This window comes from Zonotrichia albicollis, chromosome 4 (assembly GCF_047830755.1).
Source record: "Zonotrichia albicollis isolate bZonAlb1 chromosome 4, bZonAlb1.hap1, whole genome shotgun sequence".
In the NCBI taxonomy this organism is placed as follows: domain Eukaryota; kingdom Metazoa; phylum Chordata; class Aves; order Passeriformes; family Passerellidae; genus Zonotrichia; species Zonotrichia albicollis.
This window is the reverse complement of record NC_133822.1, coordinates 19394917-19413626: the sequence shown is the minus strand read 5'-3', so window position 1 is coordinate 19413626 and position 18710 is coordinate 19394917. Positions and strand designations below refer to the sequence as shown.

At 37.0% G+C, this 18710-nt stretch overlaps 1 protein-coding gene across 5 annotated transcripts in view; it reads right to left on the bottom strand.

Annotated features, from left to right (window-relative positions):
* The window catches only part of CCDC91 (coiled-coil domain containing 91), a 119491-nt gene that overhangs the window by 17653 nt on the left and 83128 nt on the right, over positions 1 to 18710 (bottom strand). For all 5 annotated transcript variants that reach the window (XM_074539010.1, XM_005482717.4, XM_026790839.2 and 2 more), the window contains exon 12: positions 14010 to 14123. In XM_074539010.1, the coding sequence (XP_074395111.1) occupies positions 14010 to 14123 (114 nt within the window). The remainder of the gene's footprint in view (positions 1 to 14009; positions 14124 to 18710) is intronic.

Here is an 18710-nt window from a genome sequence, read left to right as displayed (position 1 = left end):
TTTGCTTCATCTATCCAATCTTGCTATTGCTGTAGGTAAGAAAATTTATTTCTTTACACATTTCTCTAGCTTCACAGACAACTCAATTAAGTCTCAAAGTTTGCTACCACTGGCTTTGCTGCAGGAATCTAATTGCAGGAAATAATTATAGGAAAGATTCATCAAAACACATATGGTAAGGCAACTTGTCCATTTACTTTTTAAAAATCTGAGTTCCGTAGAAGGATAAGAACAGCAAAAGACATAACTAGAAAAAAAGAGCAAAGAAGCTGCACAATCTGGGGTAAAAATACTCGGAATTTTCCTGCGTATGACCAACTACGAAGTCTCAAATAATTCCCCAGCTAAAAGAGTAAGCAGATAAAACTACTGAGGTTTAAGTATCTCCCTCCACATAAAAGGACTTGGGTGCAAATGAGAAGCAGCACAAAAGCCCCAAACAAAACCTGAACTAGAAATATTCCTCAGCTGTAGGAAAACACAGCTCAAAACAGAATAAACCATCCTTATACACAAAGTTATCTACTCATTTTACTTGTGCAGTGAACAAGAGAAAAAAGTAATCTGCCCTCAAAACTCAATAGCCAAGACAATTTGCCAAACAATGTGAATTTGTGGTGGTTCTGCAAGGACTCTGGGTTTATCCTATCCTGGTACATGGACAGAGAAATTCCACAGAGCACCTCGTTAAAATGACTGTGATTTCTGGATCTTTGCAACACAAACACAGAGACCACAAAACTGCCCCTGCATGTCATGGAAACAATGGGGAAAAGGGGCTTCTGTCTTCTGTCCCTGTCTCTTTGGGCCTCAATTCCAGTGTAATTGAACTGGTATCACAAAAATCTAGGGATGGAAGAGACAGTGACCTAACTTCTGATCTCTGCACCGGGAACTCATAATAAAATCAATCCGGGTGGAACAATTGCCTCTTCTCTTCTGCAGTGTGACAGCCCTGCAGGTGCATGCCAAAAAGCCTTTGCTGAGCACGGCCATCATTAACTTTCTAAAACTCTTTCGGATCCCCTTGGTGCTAAAAGAATGGTACAGCAGGGACTTGGAAAAAGCCAAGAAGTTGACCTATGACTAAGAAAATAAAACTGCAGATGATATTCTTAGCTTTAATTAATCCAAGTGATCATATTGAAATGATTAAACTTTCCATCTAGTACAAAGCAATGTAAAAAAATTGCACCAACTTAAAGATCAAATTTATAACTGCTGTTATGTTACAAAAATACCTAGCTGTACATTCTCATAAATTCTGAATCAAGAAATGACAGTGCAAAACAAATATGGTTACAAGCATATGGCTGAATTTGAAAGACAAAGACAGCAAATAATTAGGGTTTTATTTTCATAAGGATGACCAAAAAATTCCCAAAGTCTTCCTCCTCCTCCTCAAAACATTCACTTATCAGTCTAATAGAATATTAAATGTTTAAGCTTCAAAACTCAGCTGACCTAATTTTCTCACTAAAAAGGATGGCAAGATAAGGGTATTCATGTTCATTTGCACACATGGATGCATAGATTTTTCTTGGGTCTGTTGTTCTTGTTCTTTTTTTTTTACTTTAAGTTACCTACTCTTGGTTAATCAAAATGTCTCTTGAAAATGTCCCTGGACAAGAGTCACAAGATGCACTAAAAATGGTTAATCCCAAACACACCTAATCAAGAACTTTGAATTTTTTTCTCTACTCAATAGCAAAACATACTTTGAGAAAGTCATACAGAACACAAAACAACCGATCTTCAAACAGATGATCTGGTTACAATTCTCACATTTCCAGAAGTACACCATGAAATTCTAACACTGAGGGATGATCAGGATAACACAGCAGAGCCTCACTTGCAGGGGACCAGAGGTGTGTAAGGATGCTCTGCTTCCTCCTGTCACACACAGCCTTCCTAATGGACAACAGAGACTTTTGGGAGCCTCCTCTGCCTTTTTATCAAATATTTGCAGAACAGAGGGACCCTGGGTGTCAGATCTTGCTTTTCTCTGGACCTCAGGTGGAGCCCAATCACCTGATGATGAGAAAACCATACCACTCTCCACTGACAGACAGATCTGGGTGATATTAGCACAGTGCACACTGCAAGTCTTTATTCCTGTGAATATTCCACATCCACAGAGCCAGCTGAATAAATATGTGTTTGCAGAGCAAATCCAAAGTTACTCTTACAGCAATTAAGATGATACACACTGGATTAAAAACACAATACATCTCAATCACAAGAGCAGCTTTGAAATACTGGAGTATCCAGTCATCTCCTTGCCGAACATCATAATTCATCCTGTTATTTTTTTCCCTTTTTGGCTTTGATAGCACAATATTTTCTCAGTAATAACACCACTCGATTTCAGTTTCAGCTGGACTCTCGCCTGACTAAAGAGTACAGGCATAATCTCAGCCTTTGTAGATTAATACACTGTGGCACAAAAGGATATATGAAACAGTTTTAACTTAAGAAAAGAATTTCAAACTCTGGCAATTTTACACTGAAGTAATTGCAGAAAACCCTACAATAGGCTATGTATGTAGTTTCAACTAAATCGCTTTCATCAGCATAAATGATCACAAAGAGTTTGGAAATTATAATTTTGGTTATTTAACAATTTCCTTTGTATTTCAATGAAACTAAGTGGCATAGAATTGTATTCTTCCCCCTTTCCATTTGTTAAAACCAGAGCACTGTAATTTCCAGGAAAACAAACATTTTCTTGAATGCATTATGTTTTGCTATTGAAAAGTGGCAGAAAAATGCCAAAATATCCTCTGAAGAAAAATGCCTGATCGGATCAATCAACAGAAGTACTGCATTCCTCCACAGAAGACGACTATAACTTCCTTTTAATATCAATTGATAGAAATACTACATTCCTCCACAGGAGACTAAAATTTCCTTTTAATATTTGGAAACAATAATTTCAAAGCTTACAGAGATCTAAAAGTTCAGGAAGAAATGCCAGGCTCACCTCTGTATCCCCTGCAGATACATCACACTGTTCCAGGATCCTTATCCACAGAGGAGAAAAGGAGAGCCAGGTGCACCAAACTCATCTTACACTACAACATCCCATAAATCCCAGGCTTAATCCTTTGGATTTATGCTGCTCTTTGAGCTGGGTAAAGGAGCAGTGTGAAAACGCTCCTAAAACATCAATGTAAATGTTTCTTTAATCCTATTAAAGCCACAAAACAGGCCCAGCTGAAGGAGCAGGAAACTGAGCTGAGGAACTCTCAGTGACCCCATCTCCAGAGGAGTCTCTATTTGCACTGACCTGTTGGTCACAAGTTCAGATGTCCTGACACCAGGTGGATTCAGGACATCATCGTGGGGACCCCTTGGACACACTGGATGGGGGTGAGCTCTGCAGTAACACAAAATTTTGCACTGGTACCTTGCGGCAGCTGAGTTGTTAAAATAGCTGATGCACAAACAGAAGATAAGACTAAATATTTTTGAATTATTGTTGCTTCACACAGAAATTTATGTTTCCCAAACACAACACTGAATTCAGCCCAAAATGATACAGCATTTTAAAGCTTTTCTTTAAAAGTGAGAAGAAGGGGGGAAAGTTGAAAGAAAAACACTCAAGGTGACACCACACTTTAAAAACTGGGAAACTGGTCTGTTAAAATGTGTTGGTGGTAACGTTTAGGGTTTGGACTCCCATTAATGGGGCCCCAGGGAAAATATAAACACTCTTTCTGAAATTAAATCTTGAGTTTGCCCACCGCAGTCTTGTTTTCAGCTTCAGCTGCTGGCACGTCAGCCTGCAATTGAGGCCTTGCATCAAATGCCAAGCCAAACATTCAGCAACAAGAATGGTAATGACACCCTATTTTGTTCTAAGGCACATTAAAATATAGCAAGAATTATAAAAAAAAAAAAGGCAAAAAAATCACTCATTTGAGATTAATAACATAAAAGAAACTGATTTTCGTAACCTCTCTCACTTGCACTTGTCTTCAAATAATAAACCTTCAGAAGAAAGCTGTGCTTGACTCTCGAAATCAAGCACACTTGCAAAACACTAACACATATCAAAGTTCTGATAATAACTGCCTAAGGGCATAAGCTTTACCTACAAGAGTTCAAAACTAAATTCCCTGGTTTTGATGCACGATTTTGCAAGTGACTTAACAGGAATGGATCAATAATTGGAAGTCACTAATTTGTAACATAAATTCCTATCCACAGAGATATGACATGCTAATATAAGAACTCTGTTACTGGAACACCTCCTACCAACATCTCTTTAAGTTATCCCTTGTATTCCCAAATTCTTTTCCTAAACACTGTGTTCAAGGTGAGAGTGTGTTGCTCCAGCTATTAGTTTTTCCTTCTCTCTCTATCTCTCCCAAATCTCCAGCCTTCTGCAATCTCTCCATGTAGATGGATCTGGAGTAAGGGATGCAATGTAAGATACAGGATTAGGATCTCTTTCCTGAGAGGGGAATAGTCAGCCCTGCCCATCCTAATCCCAGGATCTGATGTCTCATGATGCATAGGAACTATCCCCAATGTGGGAAAAATTGCAGTCTGGATCTGCAAGGGATATATGGAGCTTCTAATATAAATACTGCTCTAAGACACTCAATCCCTGATGTGAATCTGGGTTGAAAATTGATTCAGAAAGCAGATTGTACCCATGACTCAGACCAGGGATTAACAATAATTTACCTGTCATGGGTAGGGAATTTGAAGAAGCTGCCAATTCACCAAGGAGACAGAGGAGAGGGTGCACCAGGAATTGGTACAGGGACTTGTTCCACCACTAACGCACAATGTTAACTTGAATAATATACGATACAACATACTCTAGCCTACTACCCAATAAATGGAGTGAATGCCAAGCTTTATCTTTAAAATCAGCCCCTCAATGTGAATAACAAAGTGAGACCAAGCAAGTGTCAATTCTTGGTTTAACCAACAGCATTGTGTAGAAACCCTGCACAGTTATTTGCAGACTGAATGGATTTCTTTAACCAGAGGGTGGTGGGACGCTGGAGCAGGCTGCCCAGAGAATCTGTGGATGCTCCATGCCTGGAAGTGTTCAAGGCAGGGTTGGATGGTGCCCTGGGTCAGTGAGAGGTGTCCCTGCCCATGGTGGGGAGGCTGGAACCCAACATGACCTTCCAGGTCCCTTCCAAACCAAACCAAACCAAACCAAACCATTGTGGTTCCATGATTCAGGTCTGAAAGCAGCAGATTTGTGTGTTTGATGTACAATCCCTGGAATAAGGAATTAGAAAGAGGGCAGATCCTTATGATAGTTCTAAGCTAGAGCCAGAAATGGTTGCAGCAGACACATTTAAACCATGCAAGCACATCAGTCCTCTGCAGGAATCACATCAGCACTCCTGCTGGAACCATAAAGTCGACCATAAATTTTAAAAAACTGAATATTAGATGTAATAACCTGCAGTAACTGCAATACCAGTCTAGTTACTGAAGTTAATGTAGTACTATATGGGAAGAGCTCTTTTCTGTTCAAGACATTTGTAAGTAATTTAGAGGCCTTCCAAAGCAATAGTTTCACATTCACATGGAGTATTTTTCTGCAAGGCAGGTATAGGGGTTTCTTATTTTATTTCCATTCATCATCATGTCAGTTGTGTAACTATCTACTTTATTAGAACTCAAATAATTGAGCAAATTTACTTAAAAGAAAATAAATACTGGATGTGCAGAGTTGAAAAAAATTAGGAATTCAGGTAAAGCAAAAGCAGCAATTTCTAATCCAAATGAGATTGGCACCCAAAGAATCTGAGCTCTTGGGTTTAAAGCTACATTAGGATTCACTTTTCAAGAGGAGATTTTGTGGATTTTTGGCAATGGTTATTGCCAGTAGATGCATCACAAAAGGAGTTACCATCATGCATGGAAGCACAGAAAGGAAAGGAAAGGTGCAGTCAACAACAGAAGGTTCAAGGACTTATCTAAATAGAGATATTACCCATACAATGAAAGTCTAGAAAGCATCCAATTCAATAATTTCAGGAAAGACAAAATATAGATAGCCAGTAGTTAAACACTATGTCAATTCTCAGTTGGACAGAAATACAAACAGCTTTTTAAACCACTTTTTAATTTTAAAAATTTGCTTTGATTGCAGTTAGGACAATAAGCATGAAGACTGGTGTGTGGGTAAGACGAAAATGGGTTCAGCCTCCTGACACTTCCTCAGTGGCAGAAACACCAATTACATATAGAGATTTTTCTACAGCAATAAAGTCACCTTTGAAAGTAAGAAATTAAAAAACAATGGCAAGAAAAAACATGTTTTGTTTTTTTTTTTCTCTCTGATAAGAGGGGCCAATAAGCCAAAGTTATTTCCAATTAAACTCATGTTTGAAGGTTTGGTCTGGTAGTATTATTATTTTCAAGTCCCTTTTTACAATCATAACCAGTTTCAGCCACCACACAGACATCTTAATTCTCTTCTACTGACCTTCCTCATTAGTTTGATCTAATTCTTACACTACAAAAAGGGTTATAAATTACAAGGTCCTTACAATGACTATATGACCTATATGACAACTAAGGCATTTATGCCAATATTGTAAAGAACTAAAACCTTATTTCAACTGCAGCATTTGAAATGTAAAGGGAGAACTTTTAGTCAGGTTTGTTTAAGAAAAACTTAAGAAAATTGACGATTTTCTGTGATGGTTCTGATGGATGAATCACAGAGTAACTATGTAGAGGTGCACACATCTTCTCATAAGGTCAGATTTCAGGAGTGAATTACTGACAATTCCTCAGACAATTTGAAAACCCAAATGAATTTGCAGCAGCCTCTCCTCCACCAGGTGGATAAATCTAATTAAACTTGAGCTTCATGTATTCTTTTTCAGTCTTTAGCTTAAATAACTAAATGTAAGACATTAGTTTTCATCAGAAAATCTTCTCTTAAAATATTAAAGAATGAGGAAATTGCAAAGAAAATACTTTACATTTTAAGGAAAAAAAAAAATCTACATAGATAACAGGGGTTACAGCAATTGTAAAACAGATCATCTTCCACAATCTGTATTGGTAAAGGTGCTTTCACAATAGATTTAATAGGCTTTGCTGCTAAATGACAAAATCAAGCATAAAACTCCAAAGAAGTTCTAAAAGTGCATTCATGATAAATCAGATCTGTATGAATATATTTAATTATGACACATAGCAGGTGCCACTCGAAAAACCCCTAAAATGGGATTTTGTATCATAACCAACCCCAAAAGTCAGTGTATCAGTTAGAAGCCCACTCAAAAGGTGGAAACAAAGGTTTACTTGTCTATCAAAGCATACAAAATACACTCCATAAACACAGTATGCTATTAAAAATAACCCTGAAAAACAAGGATAACCATGGAGAAAATCAGCAGTTTTAATCTGAATTACTGTCAGATTATGTCAGATATGTCCTGCTGTCTTGGATATAACTTCACAACTATTTTTGTTCCCTTCAAAGGCATTGTGACTACACTGCATCTCTGCACTGAATGAAATGCACAATTCCCCTTTCAAGTGGTAAATACTTGTTACCCTGCAGAATAATCCCACTGAAAGTGGGGAAAGCTATGACTTGCTCTTGCCTGGAATAAGCTGACCTTCTATAAAGGTGTTTTATCAGGGTAAAACAGTATTTTCCAAATATTCCAAGTCTTTTTTCAGAAAAGAGCAAAAAATAACTCTGGTTCTTCTGGTTATGTGGCAAAGAGCCAAGCTGCCTGTCCTGGCACATCCTACACATCCCTGGGATGAGCCTGGAATTCTGTTTTCTAAAAAGCATCTCCATTATTAGCAAACTAAGGGGTAATTCTTCTATGCAAAAAACAGAAGAGAAACTTGTTCTATTTTTTTTTTTTTTGCTTTCCTGGGAGACATGGCTTATATCAGCTTGCCAGTGATTCTTAAATATAAATACTGTGGTTGAAATAAGCCCTTATTTTCTGTAGTGTCAGAAAAAATTATCTATTAAACACAAAGCCCCCAAAAGTATCTCTTTGGCTATTCTATTCTCAATTCTGCAGTATTTTGGTAAACATTAGTCAGAGAAATGTTTAGCTCTGTTTTCTTCTAAAGGTTATGAGGCACAGCTGCACAAATCATATGGGAGCACACAGTAGTACAGAGAGTTTTGTTACACTGGTGACATCTCTGCTCTCAGAATCCGACCCTTAAATCAGGATGGGAGTGCATTTATGGCAAGTGCCTGACCTTCAGGGAAACAGGCGCTGCATTAAAAACAGATCTGTCATTCCAGTGATTACTCAAGCCCCAACATGGAGTTTTTTCCTGACAGGCCAAAATATGTCCTTTAAAGCCAGCAAGAGCTGTGTACAATTAGCAGACAAAAGGTGACTGATTAATGTCCTCAGCTTTGCTGCCAGAAAACAAGCAGCAGATTTTCCTGAGGGGAGATGGATGTCAGTGTAAATAGGAAAAATTAAAATTTGCTTGTTGGCTAGTTATTCACCTCATGAAGTGAATCTTTGTGATTTAGAGAAGTACTTTAAATAACCTATTCAGCACAAGATTTGTTTGGTAGAAAACTTTTCCTCTTGTAACTTACTCTCTCCTTTGTATACCAACTTCAAAAATTATTTTTATCTCTGTACAGCTAATGGTCACAAAAATAAATTAGGCATAATAATCTAGATCACTTTTTTGTCTGCTATAAATAAATAATAAATAAATAAAACATATTGAATTAATATTTTTAAACATTCAATTGAAGTGAATAGGCAGTAAATTACTGAACTGTGACATTTATTAACAACCTGCAACCTACAGCACAGGCAAAATACCTGAATATTGTAACAGAATACTTTTGTAAACCTCTATTCTATAAGACTTCCTAACATTTGTGTGATTTTAGAAATAACAAGGCTTAGTTTTAAACAAAAAGTTTTGTTGAAAGTTTTAACATTTGCAGATTATGTTCAAGAACCCAGAACATTGTCCAAGTATGAAAAAATAAGAAGCAGAGCAGAGAATTTCCTCACCTTTCTAACAACAAATAATTGGATACAGATCTCAGTTTGAAGTACAATAATGATCAATCAATTGCCTTGATCATCAGAATTCTTATGAGACACCTGAAAATATAAAGCTCCACCAGAATTCTCTGGGTGACATTCTGGTCTGTATAGATGTCCCCTGACAAACAGAAATGCTTGCTTAAGTTAGTATTACATAGCTTTCAATATTTTAATTCAGTTATTAAAAAAAAAAAAAAAGTATAAAGTTTGTTTGTGTCTTTTACTTCCGATCTGCAAATTAATGAAAAAAATAATCTCATATAAAATTTAAATATATTTCAGGAATTGTCTTCATAGAACAGCAGGAGTTACAGAAAACTGCCCAACATCTGTAGGTTCACAGTATGAATGCAAAGAAAAGGCCAGCACACAGCCCCAAAATAAGATTAAGAAGCAAGGAGATTAATATACTGCAATAGTGATATTACTCTATTCAGATATTGCTTATCTGCTATTTTACTATTTATTTTCAAAGTTCAGAGAGGAAGCATTACTCTCTTAAGTCAGCTGGCTTGGCTTCTCTCAGACCAGTGGATTCTGAAAATTCACCTTGCTACCTTAGAGCAATTCTTGTATTTACTTTCCATCTCCCTGGGCCATCCTGGTGCAGGCAGCACCTCCTTCACATGCTGGGCCAGGGAGAGGAGACAAAGTGCAAGCAGAGGATGAGGGAAAAGGTGTGATCTGGATGAGGGAAAAGCTGTGATTCCCCTTTACACAGGGAATTATCACACTTCTCCTTTGCTCACATATCTGGAATGCTTGCAACACACCTCCAAAATTTCAGTCAACCTTGGAACGGAAAACAACAAATGTGAAATTTCCTTGTAGCTCTTACAAATTGCAGTTTGAGAAAAAGCTTTGTTTATATCCACTTACTTCAGCATCAGCCAATGAAGGAAACTGTTTTAGTAAATGGGCCAAAGCCCCATGTGAAGTCCATGAAATGCGGAGCAGGGATAGGCCCAGCCTGTCTTTTTACTCCTAACAGAGCAGCATGTACCCATTAATCAGAATTTAACCAAAAATACTGCAGAAGCAATGCAGTTGTACAGGTCAGGGAAGGGCACTGTTATGCTTCTGTTTTGTAGCTCAGGGATCAGAGTTTGGGAGCTCTAATCCTAAACCAGAATTTACAAGGCATTAGGCTCTACTCCTTGCTCTGATGCCCAGGTAACAAACACAAACATGGATGTACACACCTAAACTTGAGTGTACAGACATGTACATTTATTCCACCACATCAGCAATATGTTTGAGCAAAATAAAACTATTAATCCTTTAAAAAAATTCTAGTGCTTTTTTTTATACTGAAGGCTTGTGGAGATATTTCCTTATACAAGGTAGTTCAGCTCTGGGGTTTTTTAAAGGATTAATAGTTAACAATTAATGCAAAAAGCTGGCAAACACTTCCTGCACTCACTAAGGCACAGCCTGAGGGGCTGGAATGTGCCAATTAGTCCCAATTGGGGCAATTAATGTGCTGGGCTCCTCACAGGGCTGGGTGCTTCCAGAGCACTCAGGTGATCAGAAACAACAATGCAGAGCCAGAGGTTACAGCATGGTGAACACCAGGCCACAAAAGACAATAGTGATAAGTAGGTCAGTCATTCTTGAGCTTACATCAAAACAGATCGACTTTGGATACTTAAGGACAAGTGCTTCTTTACTCCATTCTAACCAAACTGAAAGATTTTGCTTCCCTCTACATCTGTGTCTTAGACAGAGCTCTATGGCACATGATATGCATTGAATCCAAACCAAAAACAAGATTTATTTTTATGATAGATGTGAAAGCAGTGGCTTTCCACTCAGCTCCACTTCAGTGCTGTCCTGGATTGCCAAGCAAATTGTCTTCTATTTGCCATCTGTATGGCAGTTGTCCTCTGTTAACTGGGCAGTTTTCCTTATCTCTTCCACAACCACTCCTCCTCTGGGGAGACCTGCTGATAACAGGCCATTGAATGTCACTGCATGGCTGATAAGAGCTACAGCATCCCATTGGGAGATGCTCCGCCCAGAGGGAGGAGCCAAGCATTCCTACCCAGATATAATCTGGAGATTCTGGAACACTTCAGGAGGACTGCTGCCACAATTCCAATTGGACTGCTACCAACACCCAGACCAACAGGGTGTCAGGTTGTGTTCTGACTCTGTCAGTGTTGTTTTAGTTTACTGCATTGTTTATTTTATCTTTTCATTTTCTCCCCTAATAAAGAACTGTTATTCCTGCTCTCATATTTTTGCCTGAGAGCCCCTTAATTTAAAATTTATAACAATTTGGAGGGAGAGGGTTTCCATTTTCCATTTCAGGGGAGGCTCCTGCCTTCCTTAGCAGACACCTGTCTTTCCAAACCAAGACAAGTGCCTTTTTATCTGTGTGCTACCCTTCACCACTGTCCCCCCACTGTCCACCACACCAGCAATAATTTGAAGCATTGTTTTGCCTTCCTCAAATTTATTGCAGATGAACGCAAAGCAAGACTACACAGTCAAATATACCTTCAGGCAATTAATAAAGATAATTTTCTGGACATAGTGTGGATGGACCTTTGCTGGGGAAAACAATTCTGGCTAATGTACATTTCAATTTGACTCAGACAGATTCTTCAAGGTGTTAAAATGTTGAAATAAATCTCTACAAGTTTGGTAGCTATGAAAAATGTCTTTGAACAGACAGGACAGCCTGACTCCAGCTCAGTTTTGACACCTGCTTTGGAATGGTGGCAGCTATGAGATAATCATGACATAATAAAGAGTTAAATTCCTGATTGAAATTTCCTTCACATCTTACATATCCCCATTCTTAAGGTGTTAGCTATGGCAACAATAAAAAAAAAAAATTCCACTATAAAAATTTTCATTTATTATAGAACAGATGAAATAAAACTAAGACTGCAGTATATAATTAGAACTGCTGCCAACATAGTGCAATATATCTGTAAAAACTTGAGTTCATATGCCATAATTACAGTGCACACCACATCTTCCTTTATTGTATGAAAATGCCTGTTTCAATCAAATTTTTTTTTTCTTTTTTTTTCTCTCTTTGTTTTAGCTTTAGTGTTCTTTTTTTTGAAGATGGAAAGACATGCCAACAAATTCTCCCCTAGCTTTGGTGACTTTTTTGGCTTCAATACAGAAGAAGTTACATTTATTCTTGCCAGCATTTTAGCATGATGCTATTGTTGCTTTTTGTTAAGCAACTTTCTCCTAATTCAAATAATCCCCTGCTAACCAAGTACAAATACTGCTGTGCCCATGGTTTGAAGGGTTCTACAGATTTTCAAACAGATTTTCAAAACAATCATGACTCAGATGCAAGTTGGTACCTGGGATGCCCTGTCAATCGAAAAACCCCAGAAAACCTCTCCAAATCCCAGACAAGGCATTTTCCCTGAGTTCTTTCCAGGAATTCCTTACATAAGCTGCTGCTTCTTAGCACAGTCCATAAAGTATCTTTATACTCTTACAGGTGTATGAGTTTTGACCATTTCCTCTGCCTCTTATGTAATTCTATAAAAGCTATTATGCTACATGATTTGGAGTTAAACAAGTCTTTTCCTTCAAACCTGAATAGAGGCAGTCTTTATAAATCTTATGCCAGAAAAATCTAATTCTCCTTATGTACGATTTCTTTAAAAAATTAATGGATATGTGTCAACTGATCAAAAAGAGAAAAAGGTTGGCTGAAAAATTTGAATATGCTCTATGAAATGAAAGGAATTTATGCTCTACCAGATAAATCATAGTTTTTGTTTCTTTGAAGGGGATATTTTCATATATATCTGCACTGGAGGCCTTACTGACCCATTCATTTATGACACTTATGATGAGTTATGAAAAGTTATTTTAATAGCAGACCTACTTTCACCTTTCCTACAGCTTATCCTTCATAAACAACTGACTTCAGATATACTCAAACATCCTTATGGATCATGTTTTGCACTGGATTCTGTTTAAATTGTCTTTCCAAATCAAACAAATCCTGCTAAAAGGAAATGTCTCCACACACAGCATAATGGAAGGAACTCACCCAACTGCAATCCTAACTACCAGCAGAGTGAAACTTCTGAAGGTAAATCCTATTTCCCATAGTATTATTTAACCTATAAAAGCAGGGAATATAGAAGCAGAGGCCAAACTCATTATTTCTACCTCCTTCTCAGGACAACATTCCCCATTAGATTCAAGCAGAGTGATTTTGTTTATTGAGAATACTGAAATTTGATCTCAGGCTGCTACTGCCATATGAAAGAGGTTTTTAAAAATTATTTTTTGCTTATGTTTTTATAAAGAGCTTCAAAGGGGAGAAGTGTGTTATTTTTTTCTCCTCCTACTGAAAGCAAATCAAAGTCCCTTGAGCTACATTTTGCTGTTTATACACAAGCATTAAACTGCCAGGATATAGCATGAATAGAACATCTGAAAACAACTTTCAGAACATTGCAACATTTCATAACAAGACCAATGCACTGACTATAAATCACACTTAATAGAATACTAGTACATTTTCAGGTTCTCAGATAATATGGGTTGAGAGGAAAAAATTAATGGCCTTTGTGTGCATAAAAAGTGCCCAATAAAATTCATTTGTGCACATAAAATAGCACCTGTTATTTGTACTGAAGTGTTTTCTATGATCTGAGCTCAGATCACAATTTAAATGTGATAGACAGCATTTATGCCCCATCTTTATGTTACTTTATGTAATAAGAAATGCTATAAATTTTAACTGAACCATCAATGTCAGTTTTTCAGATTGTAATGGACTTAAAAGTCTGCAAATATATATGAAGAAAGGTATCATAATAACAAATTGTTTGTTATTTGAGTGAAAGGTTTGAAGACCCAACTCCTGATTCTGTCTTCCTGTGAATTTTAAGAGAGGTCTGAGGTTTAGCAAATTTTATCAATTTCTCAGTTCACGATGAAACCCATTATCCACTGGTAACTCACCCTCTTCTGCTCTTTCATGTATTCCATCAGTTCCTCTGTTGTCCTGTTTACTGCTTCTTCAATTGCCTTTTCACTTCGTTTCTGCTCCTCCGTTATTGCTTCCTTGACAAATTCCTTTCCAAAAGAAAAGCATGTAAGGGTATATGAAAAAAAAAAAATAAAAGTCCCAAATGTGAAAAAAGGTCATCCCTTTTCCTCCTGCTAAATTTTTATTGCCTCTATGCTCTTTTCCCTGTTACAGTTATACTAAATGTATGCAGTAGCTTTATAAAAATTGATAAATTCAGTACTAAAGGGTAAAGAAGAGAGAGAAAAAAAAGATAAAAATAACCATTTAAAAGCTATATTAATAGAAATACAAAAACCTCTGAAACACTGACAGTCTTAGGGCATGACCAGCTTTCTGGAACCCTTTCCCAGTGTCTGACCACCCTTTCCTAAAGAAGAGCTTCACAATGTCCAGTCTGAACCTCCCCTGGTGCAGTTTTGAGCCATGGCTACAACACCAAAGCTGGTTTCTAACCTGTGATACAAATTATCAAAGCTTTGTCTAAACTTTTACAAAAACTTGTCAAAATTGTTCATTTGCTTCCAAACTTTGGGAATTGCCAGGGACAATCTCTATACAGCAGTAAAAAGCAGCAAAGGATACCCAACACCCCACCCCCTAAATTAGCATTATCCTATATCAAATGCATTACAGTAGAGAAAGCCAGGACCCACTTCTTAAAACATCCCTGATACCTGCAGTATTTGGTTAAGGAAACAAATTGCTGGGCTAATGTCACAAAACTGTCCCAAAACTGAATTCCCAGATTCCCAAAGCCAGTCATGGAATAAACAGTGACATTATTAATCCAAGCGTTCTGTTTCCAAGATTCAGGAGAACAAAATGACAATACTCAGATTCCTATAAATCCTGAAAATGTAATATTATCAGAAAGCTAAAAAAGCACCCAGTAAAAGTAATCTCATGATCTTAAATGATTTTTCAGGGAGATCAGGAGGTAGATGGAGAGTGCCTCAGAAATCTGGGAGAAATTGGCAATTCCTATGCCTTCGTTCTAGACATTCCAAATTGGAAGAAACAGAAACACTAGTGATGCACCTGAAGAATTAAGCAGGAAGTGGAAAAAACCTCAGTGGTTCAGCCAGGAACACAACATGACTTCTAGTGTATTTATTCACATACATGATTTATGATTTTTTCTTAAATTTTTGAACCAAAACTTTTAGAAAATCAAAGGTAAATATAAATGGAGTCCTTATTACTCTTCACCAGTTAGACATAACACTGCACTACCCACAAATTTGTTTACAGGCTTGCTTGACTGCAGGGCAGTACAGACATTTTATGATACATATTTACAGCTTGGATTTGGGGGAGTGGGGAAGGTTGGCTGGAGGACAGGTGGAGTTCTAAGGTTTTGGAAATACAAGATATTTATGAAGTTGTATAATTCATCTGTATATTTAAGTGGCATTTTACAATAAGCTATTAGTGTACAAAATTAATAACCCACCCAAATTGGATCAAACTAATTTTTTTTTAAAGAAGTCCCTTCAGTGGAAGTTATTCAACTGAAAAAGAAGGCTCTATTTCTTACCTTTAGTTGTTTGCTCTATTTCAGCCAAAATGGAATAGTTTCTGCAAAACTACACTTTTGCTATTTTTATAGCAGAAAAAGTCTAAAATCCCAAATTTAAAATGTGTAACTATGTATTCCCCACTGTTCCAGAATGCAGTACACATGAAAATCGTTGTGAAAAGTGATTATGATTTTTTTTCTATTTTAATTTAGTTTACCAAAGAAAAATCCCGAGAAAAAGGTTTCTTTCACTACAGAACTCCGGCAAGATTAACAGAAAAAGTAGCAGAAAATTACATATTACAGAAATATGCTGTTCTTATAATTATATTCTCATGCCAGTTTAATTTGTCAAAAGGTCCCAAAATACTGTCTTGTGTTAGAATGCAGAAAAATCCCATAACCTACCCCATTAAACTCTTCAAAGCAAATTAGAGAACTGATAAAGTGCTATATCTTAATATTCTATATCTAGAAAATTTTACACCCATAAAATACTTACAATCCCATATACTTACATCCCAATACTTACAAACCCATACAATACTTACAACTGATGTTAAGTGTCCTTGATACGATACTTGAAACACTACATAGTCCAAATAAGTATTTGGACTATAAAGTCCAAATAAAAACCCAATTAAATTCTACAAGTCTATTAATAAAATGCAAGAAAACAGAAACCACTAGCAATACCCTTTTGGAACACTGGTTCATTACACTGATACTAAAAAACAGAAAAAGTAAAATTGGAAAGAATTCTCTTTCATTTCCGCTGGTATTGGCACAAGTCCCCAGGGCTGTGGTTAGATCACCACCCCTGGAAGAATTTTAAAAGCGTGTAGGTGTCGCATTTGGGGACATGAGTTAGTGGTGGCATTGGCAGTGTGAGGTTAACAGAGGGACTCAGTGATCTTAAGGGTCTTTTCCAACCTAAGTGACTCTAGGATTCATCTACTGTCGCAGGTATCTTTTATGAAAAATCCTTTCCTTAGGATTTTTAGAATTTTTCCTCCTGAGAAGGCGAGAAGCCTCAGGAACAAAATGTAAACAATGGTTATCTGCTGCTGTAGAATGCAACAGCATTTGGATCTTTGGTGGATCTTTGATTAGCCCATATTGGATGTTTATAATTAATGGCCAATCACAGCCCAGCTGGCTCAGATAGAGAGCTTGAGCCACAAACCTTTCTTATCATTCCTTCCTTTTCTATTCTTAGCTAAACTTCTGATGAAATCCTTTCTTCTATTCTTTTAGTATAGTTTTAATATAATATATATCATAAAATAATAAATCAAGCCTTCTGAAACACAGAGTCAGATCTTCGTCTCTTCCCTCATTTAAAAACCCCTGTGAACACCATCACAATCTACCACATTCTAGTAAACCAAATTAAGTGCTGATTTATCTTCCCAGTTTATAAACAATTCTCTGTTTCAGACACTGATCACCTCCTGTTACCACCTGAAAGTCACCTCAACACTTACTGTCACCAGACAGATTCTGTGGCCACCAGACAGGACAATCTCATGTGACTGCACAAAAAGACTCCTGCTTTCATGGGCTTCATCCCAGCCTTTGGATTTACCAGGCTGCTGGCAGCTGTCCACAACACTTTTGATTTGTTGGTTTTTTTTTCTGTGATTATTCACAGGATGAATCATACAGATCTGTTTCTCTGAGATCCCAATATCTGTTTCTCATCTGAGCTGAAATGTTACTCTGCTGACTGGATTCAGGAGAAATGAGACAGTTCCATAAAACACACAGCTTTCTTCACAGGTTATGTCTTAAAAAACATAACCCTACAACTTCTGACAACACTCCTGAACTGGCTGATGTGGTTTGCACTGTCCCATACCTGCAGTTCAAAATGGGCAAACATAGAGTCCTGCGAAACAATGACACTCTTTTGAGACGATGAAAAGATAGCTTTGCTGTGATATCAGTGAATGGAAAGAAAACCCTTTTATCCCTTTCACTCAGTTCAGCAGTCTTCAAAGAGCCAGCCCTGCACAATAGTTCCCTGGTCAACTCAGTCATTTCCTTTTGATCTTAATCATTGATATTAGTTTTTCCTTCTGTGACAAGAATCCTCACTTCTTTTATATGACCTTCCACTAAGTGCTCTCCTCTAGGTACTCAATCATTATCTGTTTTTACTCTATTTCTGTCATTAGAGTAAATTATCAACTAATATAAATTAAAATTTATATTTAAATTCAGCTATTACCTATTACTGTTGAACAAAGCCTTAGCTGCAGGTACATTCTCTCAGCATGTGTCTACCTTTCCCTAATGTCTTTGCTCTTTCCTCTAATGCTATATCTACATTTAGACTCTATCCTAACTTAGATTTTGGTTGCAAAGGTAAAAATTGTCCCTTATTTATTCCTTAACTAGAAAGGGTAGAGCAGTATTTGAGCCTCTTAGTACTATATTAATAGACTCAAGAAAATGGAAAAACCCAGTTTCCTGTAAGAAGGTAAGGAAGAACACTCCACAAAATGGCTCTTGAGGGGCAATTCCTTTCTCTCCTCTCTTTGTTTTTTTTACATATTTGATCAGTGGCTGGAGAACCAAGTTATAGTCACAAAGTTGGCTTTGTTACATGGCTCTCTATACATGTGCTTGAAATGATACCAGTCAGAAGATTAAGAATATCTAATCAAAAATAAAATACAGATATTTAAATACTCAATTGACAAATCACAGTCAACACTATATTAGAAATGACAACCACACAATCACAACATATAAATCTGTATGAAGACAGAAAGAAAAAGCAGTGTACTTGATACACCAGAGAACTCCAGACTATTTAACAAATAAAACAAGCCATATGTTGCTTTGCAAGTTTATAGGAAAATTCTTTTGTTTCCACACAAGGATCAGGTGGCAGCACTAAACTTTATCTAGGAAATGCAACCACAGACTGCAATGTTAGTGGTTTCTCAGAAAATAGTAACCCTCAAATTATAATGTCTGTGGTTACAAACTACTACAATCTACTTCTGAACTCAGACATGGTTAAGGTCTGTGTGCTGTGAACTGTTCCTTTTCCAGACTTTGCAAGCATATTAAAAATAAACTCATCTAATGGCAGGGATCT